Source organism: Macrobrachium nipponense, chromosome 1, assembly GCF_015104395.2.
Source record: "Macrobrachium nipponense isolate FS-2020 chromosome 1, ASM1510439v2, whole genome shotgun sequence".
Taxonomy (NCBI): Eukaryota; Metazoa; Arthropoda; class Malacostraca; order Decapoda; family Palaemonidae; genus Macrobrachium; species Macrobrachium nipponense.
This window is the reverse complement of record NC_087200.1, coordinates 94,807,116-94,823,890: the sequence shown is the minus strand read 5'-3', so window position 1 is coordinate 94,823,890 and position 16,775 is coordinate 94,807,116. Positions and strand designations below refer to the sequence as shown.

The 16,775-nt window shown below is 36.1% G+C and overlaps 1 protein-coding gene and 1 long non-coding RNA gene across 2 annotated transcripts; both read right to left on the bottom strand.

The window, feature by feature from the left end:
- Positions 1 to 4,973: 4,973 nt before the first annotated feature.
- Positions 4,974 to 10,938, bottom strand: LOC135220249 (keratin, type II cytoskeletal 3-like). Its single transcript, XM_064257516.1, has 3 exons — positions 10,864 to 10,938; positions 10,019 to 10,179; positions 4,974 to 5,136 (listed from the first exon to the last, which is right to left on the bottom strand). Exons 1-3 carry the CDS (start codon positions 10,882 to 10,884, stop codon positions 5,025 to 5,027), a joined length of 294 nt encoding a protein of 97 aa, XP_064113586.1. The 5' UTR covers positions 10,885 to 10,938; the 3' UTR covers positions 4,974 to 5,024.
- Positions 10,939 to 14,437: 3,499 nt separating this feature from the next.
- On the bottom strand, positions 14,438 to 15,662 carry LOC135220247 (uncharacterized). The gene is made up of 2 exons (XR_010315621.1): positions 15,619 to 15,662; positions 14,438 to 15,001 (listed from the first exon to the last, which is right to left on the bottom strand). It is a non-coding gene; the product is annotated as an uncharacterized LOC135220247 (long non-coding RNA).
- Between the last annotated feature and the right edge of the window lie 1,113 nt (positions 15,663 to 16,775).

Genomic DNA, 16,775 nt, shown 5'->3' with positions numbered 1-16,775 from the left:
ACTATAAATAATAATATATAATATAATATATATAATAATATAATTAATATTATATATATTATTCGAAATGCTCGTTTTATCCAGAAAAATGTAGTTAACACTGAAAAATTTGGCCTTGAATGGGGACGAGGAGATCAGAACAAAAAGAAAACAAAAAAAACCACTTAGGGCGTAAGGCCGATAATTACTGAGGAAGGAGGAATTTAAAAAAAGTTGGGAATTTAGACAAATGCACTGTATTTACATTAAATTTTACAGAGGTCCGGAGGACAATAAGGGGGTTGATTGGGCGAACACCGGAAAAACACATGGCAGGGGAACCAGACACGGTGTCAGAAGTTTGCGCTAATGGTTGAAAATGCAAGCTTGCTCCAAGGGGTTTCCCCAATTTCTACCACAACAGGCACGTTGTTTGTCTTGCAAAATTCCAGGACATGGCCTAAGGCGGGGGGCAACACGAAGTGAAACGTTACACACTCCTTTCTTTCAGTCAAAAGTTTAAAGGCCATCACTGGGGAAAGAAAATGACTGGGAATTTACCACCAAAGAGAATTATTTCGTTACTTGGAATTATAGGGGAATGTTTTCTAGTTTCAAAGTGGATTTCACAGAATTGAACCCAGATGGGGGGAATGAGAAATAAAAAAGGAGGAGTCGTCGCCTTGGAAAAATGGAAATAGAATACAGACAAAGGTTTAAAACCAATTTCCTTGGCTGAAAACTGGAATTACTCTCACAGTACCTGTATCCTTGGTCTGGGGAAGTTCTTCTCTGTTGGTCTCTGTGCACATTGGAAATTTAAAAATATTGGGCTTCCCCAGAGGAGAACCAGGGGGGAGCAGAAGGGGGGAGGAAAACGGCATCTGCAGGGTGAGATTCGGGAGCATTCGACCCTCTTAGGTCTACGTGCTTGAGGCTAAAGCCGCTGGCTTCCGATCCTTTTAAATCCTTGTCTCTGTGGGGGGTAATTCCCAAAACCAAGTGGGAGAAGAGATAGTTTTTCGAGGAGAATGGATGCTTACAGTTCAAAGGGGGAACAGCATATAGACAAAGAGCAGGAACGGGTAAAAAGTCCTTACTTCCTTGGGTTTGGCTTAAAATCTTGGAAAATATATATATATATATAAATAATTATATATAATTTTATATCATTAAATTTATAATATATATATAATATTATATATTATATATAATATATTTATGATATATTAATTTATAATTTATATAAATATAAAAATTATGTGAATATATCTCTTTAATGCATGCATACATACATAATAATATATAATATATAATAATATAAGATATAAATATATATATATTATATATATATATACGAGGAATACGAGACAATTAACCACAAATGCAACATGATGTTCTAATGTGATGGATTCATGAAAAAACAGCACAGCCTTTAAGTATATTATATAATATAATATAATATAATATATATAATATATTATATTATATATTTATATATAGATACCATATATACGAGACAATTAATTAAAATGCAACATGAGTAATTAAGGTGAGGATTCATGAAAGAACAGCACAGCCTTTAAAAATAAACAATGTAAACTTTACAAAATAAAAAGATTCATAATAACACACAACTGTATATGTGTTATGTATGGTGGCGTGTTTTAATGTGTATTCAAATATGGAATATCGCTTTTACCGAACCTTAGGTGATTTGCCCATAAAGACCTGAATAGGACTCAAACATAAGACTCTTGGGTTAGCAGCAAGGTGATAGTGACCTTCATCCATTTCTACCAAAAAGAGATTAATAGAAGGCCGGTTTCGATTGTAATGTGCACGTTAAGCACGCAGAACTCCTACCCCAATTCCTGTCCGAGATACGTTATAAACATCTTATAACTTGTAAGATTGGTAGAAAAACCAAAACATTACTTTTTAGAGTTAGATTGTGTTGGCAATGCCAATAAACACGGGGTGTTTATCGTAGAAGAGACAAGAAAACAAACAAACAAAAAATAAAAAAAAATTAAAAAAAAATTATTTGGTTGTATCATTGATTACAGAGTGTAAAGGAAAAGCTACGATAGTTTACATAGTTGGCAGAGAAAATTAAAGCTTTTTTATAAGTAAAAGTAACCTTAAGGAAAATACAACAAAGAGACCATAAACCAAAGTATTGATTGGGCATAGGTAAATAGGATGGTATTTAACCTCTGATAAATTTGGAACAATAAATTATGGAGACAGAGAAAGGAAAGCTATATGCATATAGGGGGAACCTAATAATGAGACAATCAAATAAGGAAGCAGTTAAAGACCTTGGTGTGATGATGAAAGGAAAGGCTATGCAATGATCAAAATAAGCAATTCTATTGGCAAAATGTAAAGCAAAAAATGGGTATGTTGTTACGGCACTTCAAAACAAGAAAAAGCTTGAGGGCAAAAAAAAAAAAAAAAAAAAACATTGCTTTATGTTTAATAAAAACTAATGTTCGTAGTCCAACACCTTTTATTTGCCAATTTGTTATGGTACCCATGATTATTCAAAAAAAAATATTGCACCAAAATTTAAGAAGTATGGACCCAAATCTTTACAAAAGGCTAGAAAAGAATGTTAAGTTAAGGAAAATAATTGACTACTGGGAATTCCCACAACCCAGTGGGAGAAAGATAGTTTTTCGAGAGAATGGATTGCTTATTTTTTTTTTTCAGTTCAAAGGGGGCAACAATGATATAGACAAAGATTTGCATGGAAATGGAAAAGTCCATACTTTCCTTGGTTCTGGTTAAAATCTTGAAAAAAACTATATTATATATATAATATATATTTAATTAATATATATATATATATATATATATATTATATATATTATGGTACTATATATATATTAAATAATATAATATATTTATAATATATATATATATATATATATATATAATAATATGTTATAGATATTAATTTAATTATATATAAAATAAATATATGTGCATATATACATATATACATACATACATACATTATATATATATATATATATATATATATATATATATATATATATAGTATATAATAATCAGTACACAATCACGTGTTGAGCAGAAATAATTTATTGAATCACATCAGGATCGAATCCAGGTCGTTTCAGTTGAAAGACCTGCGGTCGATCCTGACAGGATAATTTGAATTAAATTCTGTCAGTTGGGTCACTGCTGGGTCGGGAAGGTGGAGAAAACCCACTGGCCAGGTTTGATCGTGATGTGAGTCAGAATATATATATATATATATATATATATATATTATATATATATATATATATATATATATATATATATATATAGTACTATATATATATATATATTATATATATATATGTATTATTATTATATTATTATTATTATTATTATTATTAGTATTATAAAAGTAGTGTTTTACCAGACCATGGGCTAGAACTAGGACCAAATTGGGTCTTCAGGATAAAATGAAAAATTGCACCAAGGCAAACGCTTTCTTCATACTAGAACACACACAATAAATACATTTACTCATGTTCCCTTACATACATACTAAAACGGTATATTAAAATTCAGAATTAGTTTTAACTTTTTGAATATTTTGTTTTGAAATTCACTAAAAATACTAATGTTTTATTATTTTATCAATTAAATTGCAGTTCCTCAGAAAAGTTAAAACTCGGAACTACCGAAAATGTAAAAGATTCTGACAAAATTTCTTTAGTGTCTTATTTCCAAAAAGTTGACAGTCTCTGCTGGTATCATACTTTGGACACTCGCACAAGACATGTCTGACTGTTACCAACTCTTTGCACTCTGAACACTCGGGAGCAGGGTCGCGTGGGTTGCTCATCAAGTGTCCGTGTGTCAGACGAGTGTGGCCTATACGGAGGCGTGTCAGGATTACTTGAGAATGTCTCTCTCTTTGATATGCTGAATTCCATTTGTAAAACATCCTGTTTCTATTTGTTTTATTTATTATTTTCAGGCTCTTCAGCCCATACGTTTGCCATTATCTACAATTATTGTTTTTATATATCTTATATAATTGCTGGTGGGGATGTTTATTTGCATTTGTATATATATATATATATATATATATATATATATAATATATATATATAGTAATCAACAGATTTTCTATAATAAGCTGTTACCATGATTATAATTACCATAATAATTACTCTTGTAGATTAGAAAGAAGTAACAGAAAGAAGAGGTCCGATATTAAAAAGATAATATATGAAATCAATAAATCGATACAAATGTCAGTATGTTATTAGAATAGAAGACTTGTATTAGGGAAGTATAATGGATTGCATCTTTGCTTGTACTTCTGAAGTTCCACTGAAGTTGTCACTGAATGAACAAAAGTGATATAGGGCGCCTCAGTGGCGTGATCGGTTTGGTCTTGGCCTGCCACCTCCGTGGACCGTGAGTTCGATTCTCGGGCATTCCACTGAGGGTTAGAGATGTCTATTTCTGGTGATAGAAGTTCACTCTGGACGTGGTTCGGAAGTCACGTAAAGCCTTTGGTCCCATTGCTGAATAGCCACTAGTTCCATGCAACGTAAAAACACCATACAAACTAACAACCAAAAGTAATATCATTCATTATCCACAAGTAATAGACAAATACTTATTGACCGGTCAGTATTCTTCATACTTCCATGTTTCACTTCTTTCATTACAAGAGAAGACTAAATCTATTCCTCTTTTGACTTCCAAGTCTGTTTACCAATCACTTTCTGTTTCCACGTTTCCCTCCTTTCTTCCAGATGAAGGGCAAAGAGACGTTAATACTCTGAAGAGTTCAGTTAAGCTATTTATGCTAAACATCAGCTTCAGGAATTTGTTGGACATACCTTGTTAGCATCTTAAGCTTCAGTAGCTATCCACAATGACTGCTTTCGAAAGGGGAAGTTTCAAGCAACTATTTTTCCCATTTTAATTAAAGGATATGAGATAAATATGAATTACTGATTATATTATTTATTATGTTTTATTCGCCGGGTATTCCAAAAAAATTACCATCCATAACCACCGTAACGTCCTCCATATCCTCCAAGTCCTCCAAATCCTCCAAGTCCTCCGAATCCTCCAAGTCCTCCGACGGAAACGACTTTACTTACAACAGGTCTGCGAGATAGCGGAACAAGATCATTAGACAATATACATACAGTAAAATGCTGGAAAGTAATTTACTTCATAGTAAAAGGGTTAATTGGTATTTCATTCCAGACCAGGCCTTGAGATTAAGAGAAAATAACTTTTCAAATTAAAGAATATGTTCATCCAATTAGATGAGTGACTTGGTAGGTAATAAGAATAAACTGGCTTACCGGACAACAGTGACGCTGCCAAATCCACCACTCAATCCATGGCCTAATCCTCCACCCAATCCTCCTAATCCATAGCCTAATCCACCAGGCATGGCCAGGGTAGAGCAGACCACAGCCAAAACAATGGCGACCACAAACTGTCAGGAGAAATGGATGTTGAGCATTTAGTAACAAGGGAATCACTGGAAAGGATCAGATTATCCCTTTCATTTATGAACACTGATAAATATTTCGGTGAAGTCAGTATTGATCAAGAATGAATATAAAGAGAGAGAGAGAGAGAGAGAGAGAGAGAGAGAGAGAGAGAGAGAGAGAGAGAGAGAGAGAGAGAGAGAGAGAGAGAAAGTAGGAGGAGTCATATGAATGTCTACCACCATCTTTATAAATCCAGAAAATTAGAGGAAAAAGATCAATCCTTAAGAGTTTAATGTATGCAAGAGTGTAATCAAATATCTTGTTTACAACTAATGAACAAAACAATGAGCATATAGTGAAACTATTTCTATCTCTCCCCTTTACGTCTTTCTTTTTTTCATTTTTATTTATGCAATATTTACGTAATCATTCTTATAAATTGTTATCTAATGCATAAAGCTTTAATAAATGGTAATTGTAAATGTTCGCAACAACTGTCATCAACTATTATCATGAAAGCATTAATTTCCATTTAATCGAACAGTTTTTCTTTACAACAGGAATCCTTTCGAGAATAATGGTTGTTAAACAAATGAACTTACGATGAGCGAAAGGGAGTTCATGATTGGAGGTTTGCTTTGAGAAGTAGTCTGCTTGATGCTCAGGCAGTGCTGTGCCCTCCTTGCTTTCTGCTCCGGTATTTATACCCACTGGGCGTCTCGCGTCCTTCCAAAGGTGTTGCCAGATAGCCTTGCTAAAAGCGTTAAGGGCAGAAAAACTATTTTCTTTTCCGCATCTGTTTATTTCTTTGAGTCTGAAAAACTGATCAAATTTACTTTTGAATGAGAACCGCACTCTTCTAGTACATTAGATTGCCATGTGCGTATTAACATAGGCATGCACATATAAGTACATATTGTTTTTATATATATACATATATATACACACATACATATACACGCATACATATGCGTATGTGTGTGAAGGTGTACAAGGCAATTCATCTTGAATGAGGTGCAAAACAACAGTTATAAATATCTAGAAAACAAGGTAGGAGCAACGACACAACCCTGTTTTACGCCTGACTTAACTTTGAAAGGTTCAGTAAGGCTACCATTAGCCATTACAGTCACTGACATATTATCATGTAGTAGCCTCAGGATCTTTATGAATTTGGTGGGCATCCATATCTAGATAGTTTCTCCCAGAGCAGCTCACACTTGACACTGTCAAAAGCTTTAGTCGGTCAATGAATCCCATGTAAAGGGGTTTTTGTTGTTCTCGACATTTTTCTTGCAGCTGCCTCGCCGAGAAAACCATGTCAGTTGTACCACGAGCAGGTCTGAAACCACACTGAGACTCAGGTAGGATCTTCTCAGCTAGAGGTGTTAGTCTTGTTGTAAGAATTCTTGCTAAGACCTTTCCAGCTACTGACAGGAGGGTAATTCCTCTGTAATTTCCACAAACTGATCGGTCCCCTTTTTTCTTATTCTTTGTGTTGATAATTCCATCTGTGAGGTCATTTGGAATTTCCTCATGCATCCAGATTTTTTCAATTAGTTGGTGAAGTTGACGATGTAAGGTTGGTCCTCCATATTTATATATTTCAGCAGGAATGTTGTCGGGTCCCGCAGCTTTGTTGTTCTTCATAGAGAAGATAGCCAACTCCACTTCCTCTAGAGTTGGTACCACTTCAAGTGTCATATCCAATGGGAGACGAGGGAGTTGTTGTAGTATATACTCGTCTATCACAGGGTCTTTATTAAGTAGTTCTGCAAAATGTTCTTTCCAACGAGACAGGATTTCATTATTGTTTTTAAGGAGTCAAGTGCCATCTTGACTACGTAAGAGTGCTAGCCCTTGGGAACTTGGCCCAAATATAGCTTTCCTTCCACTAAAAAGGCTTCTCATGTCATTTCTGTCAAAGAAGGATTGGAGCTCATTTGCTTTCTGTCAACCACTTATTTTTCATTTCCCTTGGGGCATTTTGTATCTGAGCTTTTGCTGTGCTGTGTATTGTATTCTTTGTTTCAGACTTTGGGTCATTCAGATGTTCAAACAGATATTTTCTGGCCTTTTGAATAAAATCTTGGATAGCTGCATCATTCTGATCAAACCAATCTTGATGTTCGTATTTCTTCAGACCAACTGATTCTTTACATGCCCTGATTACGGAACCTTTAAATTTACTCCAGTGATCAACAATATTGGGTGGATATTCCTGTTCTAGTTTATTAGCGAGACACCGCTGAAGTTCAAGCTTATTTGAGTTGTTTTTAAGTAAATCAACGTTAGACTTCAGTCGCTTTAGTGGAAGCACGTTCCTCTTTTTAGTCAAGATCTTCATCCTAATACAAGAGTATACCAGTTGGTGGTCAGTACAACAGTCTTCGGATCCTGTCACTGATCTTGTAAGTAATACATCCTTTCGATCACGAGATCTTACTATAATGTAATCTAAGAGATGCCAATGTTTAGATCTTGAATGTTTCCAGGTGGTTTTAAGTTTATTTTTCTTCCTAAAAAGAGTTTAGTTACTACCAGATCATGTTCTACACACTTCGAGAGTGGGAGTGTTCCATTTGCGTTAATTTTGCCAACACCCTCTTTTCCAGTGGTACCTCTCCAGATGTCACTGTCTCGTCCTACTCTGGCATTAAAGTCACCTAAAAGGATAACTTTGTCTTCATTTGGGATAACTGTGAGAGCTGTGTCTAAAGCGGCATAAAATAATTCTTTTGTATGATCCTCTGCAAGAAGGGATGGAGCGTAAGCACTGATCACTGTGGCATGTTTATTTCCCTCAAGATTTAGTCTGAGTGTCATTAAGCGTTCATTTATGCCACTTGGGCACTCTGTTAAACTGAAAAGCATGCAATTTTTTACAGCAAAACCTACACCATGCTGTCTTGCTGTTTCAGGTTCGTGTCCCTTCCAGAAAAATGTGTAACCACCACCTTCTTCACACAGTTGTCCCTCACTGGCGATACGAGTCTCAGAAAGTGCCACTATACCTAAATTAAGTCTATGGAGCTCATTAGCAACAAAGGCAGTTCTGCGTTCGGGTGTGTTTTCATTTTCATCTAGTAGTGTTCGTACATTCCATGTTCCAAATTTAAGTTGTAAAGTTCTTTGACCGCAAAGAGGTGTGGCCCCCTGGATGCAGTTTTCCAGGCAGGCAGGTTTGAAGCAGACTATGTTTAGGACACCTTTTCTAACCCCTTCCCCATTCAGGGTGAGCAGAGTGGATCCTAAAAAGGGCTGTTCAGATATGGATGCCACTGCCGAACAACTCTCCTGCTTCATCCAAAAGTTGAACGACTGAACTAAGCATCCACCTCTGACGTGCCAGTTGAGACTAAGATCCTGCCCCCACCATCTCTTCTGGTCGCCGGCAGACTTGAACTGCCCCACTAGTCGTACTTCCCAGAGGCGCCTGCGCATGAGATTGTTTAACGTGGATACACTGCTGCACATACAGGAGACCCACGAGCTTCACTGCAATGGTTGTTGTCCAGTGGCACAAATGATTGTGACGACTGCACCCCCCTCACAGTTGCAACCTTTGTTCCGCTATTGCAGCCGTTGGATTTAAAATCAATGTCCTCTCTTCCGCCTGCCTTACCGTTGATGGATTTGGTTTTACCTCAGTTTCCTTCTCTTAGGAGGACTGTCAACCAAGACTAATGAGCTCCCCCTACCCATATATAGTGTATCCTGTTATTTCGAAAGGAGATAATATTCTCTGCAAATCATATCCAATGTGACTTGTATACCCTGTCATACTTTAAATATAGGCATATTCTGGTTTTGTAAAGTGCAGTCACTGCTTGTCATCCCTCCGAATGTGTGAACGATTCAAGAGAAATTGACTTAAAGACTGTTTACCTAAGACCAATCCCCCGTTCTTATTTCCATGTTTCCCTCCTCTCTTCCAGATAAAGGCGAAGAGACGTTAATACTCTGAAGAGTTCAGTTAAGCTATTCATGCTAAACATTAGCTTCAGGAATTTGTTGGACATACTGTGTTAATATCTTAAGCTTTAGTAGTTATCCACTATGATTGTTTTCGAAAGGGGAGGTTTCAAGCAAATATTTTCCCGATTTCAATTAAAGGATAAGATAAATATGTATTAACTGATTTGATTTCATTTATTTTTATTTTTTTTTATCCGCTGGGTATTCCAAAAAGTTACCATCCATAACCACCGTAACGTCCTCCATATCCTCCAAGTCCTCCAAATCCTCCAAGTCCTCCAAATCCTCCAAGTCCTCCGAATCCTTTGCCGACGGAAACGACTTTGCTTACCACAGGTCTGCAAGATAGCGAAAGTAGACAATTAGACTGAGGTTTGTTATGGCTTATACATCACTCTCACAATAGACAGTAGTATGCTGGAAAGTAATTTTCTTCATGGCAAAAGGATTAATTGGTATTTAATTCCAGACCAGGCCTAGAGATTAAGAGAAAATAACTTTTCAAATTAAAGAATATGTACATCCAATTAGATGAGTGACTTGGTAATAAGAATAAACTGGCTTACCGGACAACAGTGACACTGCCAAATCCACCACCCAGTCCATGGCCTAATCCTCCACCAAATCCATGGCCTAATCCTCCACCCAATCCTCCTAATCCATAGCCTAATCCACCAGGCATGGCCAAGGTAGAGCAAACCACAGCCAAAACAATGGCGACCACAAACTGTCAGGAGAAATGGATGTTGAGCATTTAGTAACAAGGGAATCACTGGAAAGGATCAGATTATCCCTTTCATTTATTAACACTAATAAATATTTCGGTGAAGTTCAGTATTGATCAAGAATGTATATATATATATATATATATATATATATATATATATATATATATATATGTATGTATATATATGGTATATATATATATATATATATATATATATATATATATACATATATATAATATATATATATATATATATATATATATATATATATATATATATATATATATATATATATAGGGAGAGAGAGAGAGAGAGAGAGAGAGAGAGAGAGATAAATCCAGAAAATTAGAGGAAAAAGATCAATCCTTAAGAGTTTAATGTATGCAAGAGTTGTAATCAAATATCTATTTACAACTAATGAACAAACAATGAGCATATAAGTGAAACTATTTCTATCTCTCTCCTTACGTCTTTCTTTTTTCCTTATTTATATGCAATATTTACGTAATCATTCTTATAAATTGTTATCTAATGTATAAAGCTTTAATAAATGGTAATTGTAAATGTTCGCAACAACTGTCATCAACTATTATCATGAAAGCATTAATTTCCATTTAATCGAACAGTTTTTCTTTACAACAGGAATCCTTTCGAGAATAATGGATGTTAACAAATGAACTTACGATTGAGCGAAGGGAGTTCATGATTGGAGGTTTGCTTTCAGAAGGCGTCTGCTTGATGCTCAGGCAGTGCTGTGCCCTCCTTGCTTTCTGCTCCGGTATTTATACCCACTGGGCGTCTCGCGTCCTTCCAAAGGTGTTGCCAGATAGCCTTGCTAAAAGCGTTAAGGGCAGAAAAACGATTTTCTTTTCCGCACTCTGTTTATTTCTTTGAGTCTGAAAAACTGATCAAATTTACGTATGAATGAGAACCGCACTCTTCTAGTACATTAGATTGCCCTGTGCGTATTAACATAGGCATGCACATATAAGTACATATTGTTTTTATATATATACATATATATAGACACATACATATACACGCATACATATGCGTATGTGTGTGAAGGTGTACAAACAATTTTGAATATCTCATTGTTGATGTACCTGGAGGCAATTCATCTTGAATGAGGTGCAAAACAACAGTTATAAATATCTAGAAAACAAGGTAGGAGCAACGACACAACCCTGTTTTACGCCTGACGTAACTTTGAAAGGTTCAGTAAGGCTACCATTAGCCATTACAGTCACCGACATATTATCATGTAGTAGCCTCAGGATCTTTATGAATTTGGTGGGCATCCATATCTAGATAGTTTCTCCCAGAGCAGCTCATCCCAGAGCAGCTCACACTTGACACCGTCAAAAGCTTTAGTCGGTCAATGAATCCCATGTAAAGGGTTTTTTTTTGTTCTCGACATTTTTCTTGCAGCTGCCTTGCCGAGAAAACCATGTCAGTTGTACCACGAGCAGGTCTGAAACCACACTGAGACTCAGTTAGGATCTTCTCAGCTAGAGGTGTTAGTCTTGTTGTAAGAATTCTTGCTATGACCTTTCCAGCTACTGACAGGAGGGTAATTCCTCTGTAATTTCCACAAACTGATCGGTCCCCTTTTTTCTTATTCTTTGTGTTGATAATTCCATCTGTGAGGTCATTTGGAATTTCCTCATGCATCCAGATTTTTTCAATTAGTTGGTGAAGTTGACGATGTAAGGTTGGTCCTCCATATTTATATATTTCAGCAGGAATGTTGTCGGGTCCCGCAGCTTTGTTGTTCTTCATAGAGAAGATAGCCAACTCCACTTCCTCTAGAGTTGGTACCACTGCAAGTGTCATATCCAATGGGAGACGAGGGAGTTGTTGTAGTATATCCTCGTCTATCACAGGGTATTTATTAAGTAGTTCTGTAAAATGTTCTTTCCAATGAGACAGGATTTCATTATTGTTTTTAAGGAGTCAAGTGCCATCTTGACTACGTAAGGGTGCTAGCCCTTGGGAACTTGGCCCAAATATAGCTTTCCTTCCACTAAAAAGGCTTCTCATGTCATTTCTGTCAAAGAAGGATTGGAGCTCATTTGCTTTCTGTCAACCACTTATTTTTCATTTCCCTTGGGGCATTTTGTATCTGAGCTTTTGCTGTGCTGTGTATTGTATTCTTTGTTTCAGACTTTGGGTCATTCAGATGTTCAAACAGATATTTTCTGGCCTTTTGAATAAAATCTTGGATAGCTGCATCATTCTGATCAAACCAATCTTGATGTTCGTATTTCTTCAGACCAACTGATTCTTTACATACCCTGATTACGGGACCTTAAAATTTACTCAAGTGATCAACAATATTGGGTGGATATTCCTGTTCTAATTTATTAGCGAGACACCGCTGAAGTTCAAGCTTATTTGAGTCGTTTTTAAGTGAATCAACATTAGACTTCAGTCGCTTTAGTGGAAGCGCGTTCCTCTTTTTAGTCAAGATCTTCATCCTAATACAAGAGTATACCAGTTGGTGGTCAGTACAACAGTCTTCGGATCCTGTCACTGATCTTGTAAGTAATACATCCTTTCGATCACGAGATCTTACTATAATGTAATCTAAGAGATGCCAATGTTTAGATCTTGAATGTTTCCAGGTGGTTTTAAGTTTATTTTTCTTCCTAAAAAGAGTTTAGTTACTACCAGATCATGTTCTACACACTTCGAGAGTGGGAGTGTTCCATTTGCGTTAATTTTGCCAACACCCTCTTTTCCAGTGGTACCTCTCCAGATGTCACTGTCTCGTCCTACTCTGGCATTAAAGTCACCTAAAAGGATAACTTTGTCTTCATTTGGGATAACTGTGAGAGCTGTGTCTAAAGCGGCATAAAATAATTCTTTTGTTTGATCCTCTGCAAGAAGGGATGGAGCGTAAGCACTGATCACTGTGGCATGTTTATTTCCCTCAAGATTTAGTCTGAGTGTCATTAAGCGTTCATTTATGCCACTTGGGCACTCTGTTAAACTGAAAAGCATGCAATTTTTTACAGCAAAACCTACACCATGCTGTCTTGCTGTTTCAGGTTCGTGTCCCTTCCAGAAAAATGTGTAGCCACTACCTTCTTCACACAGTTGTCCCTCACTGTCGATACGAGTCTCAGAAAGTGCCACTATATCTAAATTAAGTCTATGGAGCTCATTAGCAACAAAGGCAGTTCTGCGTTCGGGTGTGTTTTCATTTTCATCTAGTAGTGTTCGTACATTCCATGTTCCAAGTTGTAAAGTTCTTCGACCGCAAAGAGGTGTGGCCCCCTGGATGCAGTTTTCCAGGCAGGCAGGTTTGAAGCAGACTATGTTTAGGACACCTTTTCTAACCCCTTCCCCATTCAGGGTGAGCAGAGTGGATCCTAAAAAGGGCTGTTCAGACATGGATGCCACTGCCGAACAACTCTCCTGCTTCATCCAAAAGTTGAACGACTGAACTAAGCATCCACCTCTGACGTGCCAGTTGAGACTAAGATCCTGCCCCCACCATCTCTTCTGGTCGCCGGCAGACTTGAACTGCCCCACTAGTCGTACTTCCCAGAGGCGCCTGTGCATGAGATTGTTTAACGTGGATACACTGCTGCACATACAGGAGATCCACGAGCTTCACTGCAATGGTTGTTGTCCAGTGGCACAAATGATTGTGACGACTGCACCCCCCTCACAGTTGCAACCTTTGTTCCGCTATTGCAGCCGTTGGATTTAAAATCAATGTCCTCTTTCCTCATTCCGCCCTTGCCCTTAAAGCGTTGATGGATTTGGTTTTACCTCAGTTTCCTTCTCTTAGGAGGACTGTCAACCAAGACTAATGAGCTCCCCCTACCCATATATAGTGTATCCTGTTATTTCGAAAGATAATATTCTCTGCAAATCATATCCAATGTGACTTGTATACCCTGTCATACTTTAAATATAGGCATATTCTGGTTTTGTAAAGTGCAGTCACTGCTTGTCATCCCTCCGAATGTGTGAACGATTCAAGAGAAATTGACTTAAAGACTGTTTACCAATCACTTCTTATTTCCATGTTTCCCTCCTCTCTTCCAGATAAAGGCGAAGAGACGTTAATACTCTGAAGAGTTCAGTTAAGCTATTTATGCTAAACATTAGCTTCAGGAATTTGTTGGACATACCGTGTTAGTATCTTAAGCTTTAGTAGCTATCCACAATGATTGTTTTCGAAAGGGGAGGTTTCAAGCAAATATTTTCCCGATTTCAATTAAAGGATAAGATAAATATGTATTACTGATTATTTCATTTATTATTTTTTTTATCCGCTGGGTATTCCAAAAAGTTACCATCCATAACCACCGTAACGTCCTCCATATCCTCCAAGTCCTCCAAATCCTCCAAGTCCTCCAAATCCTCCAAGTCCTCCGAATCCTTTGCCGACGGAAACGACTTTGCTTACCACAGGTCTGCAAGATAGTGGAAGTAGACAATTAGACTGAGGTTTGTTATGGCTTATACATCACTCTCACAATATACAGTAGTATGCTGGAAAGTAATTTTCTTCATGGCAAAAGGATTAATTGGTATTTAATTCCAGACCAGGCCTTGAGATTAGGAGAAAATAACTTTTCAAATTAAAGAATATGTTCATCCAATTAGATGAGTGACTTGGTAATAAGAATAAACTGGCTTACGGACAACAGTGACGCTGCCAAATCCACCACTCAATCCATGGCCTAATCCTCCACCAAATCCATGGCCTAATCCTCCACCCAATCCTCCTAATCCATAGCCTAATCCACCAGGCATGGCCAAGGTAGAGCAGACCACAGCCAAAACAATGGCGACCACAAACTGTCAGGAGAAATGGATGTTGAGCATTTAGTAACAAGGGAATCACTGGAAAGGATCAGATTATCCCTTTCATTTATTAACACTGATAAATATTTCGGTGAAGTCAGTATTGATCAAGAATGAATATATATATATATATATATATATATATATATATATATATATATATATATATATATACATATATATACACAGAGAGAGAGGAGAGAAGAGGAGAGAGGAGGAGAGACGAGCGAGAGAGAGAGAGAGAGAGAGAGAGAGAGAGATAAATCCAGAAAATTAGAGGAAAAAGATCAATCCTTAAGAGTTTAATGTATGCAAGAGTTGTAATCAAATATCTATTTACAACTAATGAACAAACAATGAGCATATAAGTGAAACTATTTCTATCTCTCTCCTTACGTCTTTCTTTTTTCATTATTTATATGCAATATTTACGTAATCATTCTTATAAATTGTTATCTTATGCATAAAGCTTTAATAAATGGTAATTGTAAATGTTCGCAACAACTGTCATCAACTATTATCATGAAAGCATTAATTTCCATTTAATCGAACAGTTTTTCTTTACAACAGGAATCCTTTCGAGAATAATGGATGTTAACAAATGAACTTACGATTGAGCGAAGGGAGTTCATGATTGGAAGGTTTGCTTTGAGAATGTCGTCTGCTGATGCTCAGCAGTGCTGTGCCCTCCTTGCTTTCTGCTCCGGTATTTATACCCACTGGGCGTCTCGCGTCCTTCCAAAGGCGTTGCCAGATAGCCTTGCTAAAAGCGTTAAGGGCAGAAAAACGATTTTTTTTCCGCAGTCATAGTATTTCTTTGAGTCTGAAAAAATTGATCAAATTTACGTATGAATGAGAACTGCACTCTTCTAGTACATTAGATTGCCATGTGCGTATTAACATAGGCATGCACATATAAGTACATCTTGTGTTTATATATATACTTATATATATATATATATATATATATATATATATATATATATATATATACATATATATATATATATACACACACATACATATACACACATACATATGCGTGTGTGTATGTGTGTGTACAAACAATTGCAACTTGCGTCAGTCTTCATCCTTAGCTAATACGTTGCATGTAATCAGAAGCCCCTCACTATACATACCTTCATATATATATATATATATATATATATATATTATATATATATATATATACATATATATATATGCATATATATATATATATATATATATATACATATATATATATATATATATATATATATATATATATATATATATATATATATATATCATAAAAGGATTATTGTGTCCACCCATGGAAGGCAGAATTTTGGAATATCTCATTATTGATGTGGTTTTCTTAAAACATACATTTATGAATGAACCGAGGCATTCAGAGTCAATATCTTTTTTGTTTATTCTGAAGTTTAATCATAAAAAAAGCCTTTGAGAAATCCCTTGTCTAATAGAATTTCGCTCCTGCCTAAAGATAATTTCAAGTAGTAGTTAATACAACTATCTTTGGAAAAGAGCACTGCGCATGAGAACAAAAATGTTGTTCAGATAACCAATATGGAAATGAATAATAATCTGATGAATGCAGCTATCAAATTGCATTGAATTTTGAGAATGGAACTATAAAAATGTTTAGAAATTAAATGGCAGTAAAATTATGTAAGTATTCTTTACACGAGGAACTGATACTGTAAACAGATCATTAGAGAATGATGCTCTCTTTTGTGCATTCAGCTGCGCTGCTGCTTTGGTA

Coding starts and splice junctions, on each gene's coding strand:
- LOC135220249 (XM_064257516.1), bottom strand. CDS start 10,884: ATGAACTCCCTTCGCTCAATC. Junction 10,180..10,863: donor TGAACTCCCTTCGCTCAATC/GTAAGTTCATTT, acceptor TTCTCCTGACAG/TTTGTGGTCGCCATTGTTTT. Junction 5,137..10,018: donor GGCAGTGTCACTGTTGTCCG/GTAAGCCAGTTT, acceptor GCTATCTCGCAG/ACCTGTTGTAAGTAAAGTCG.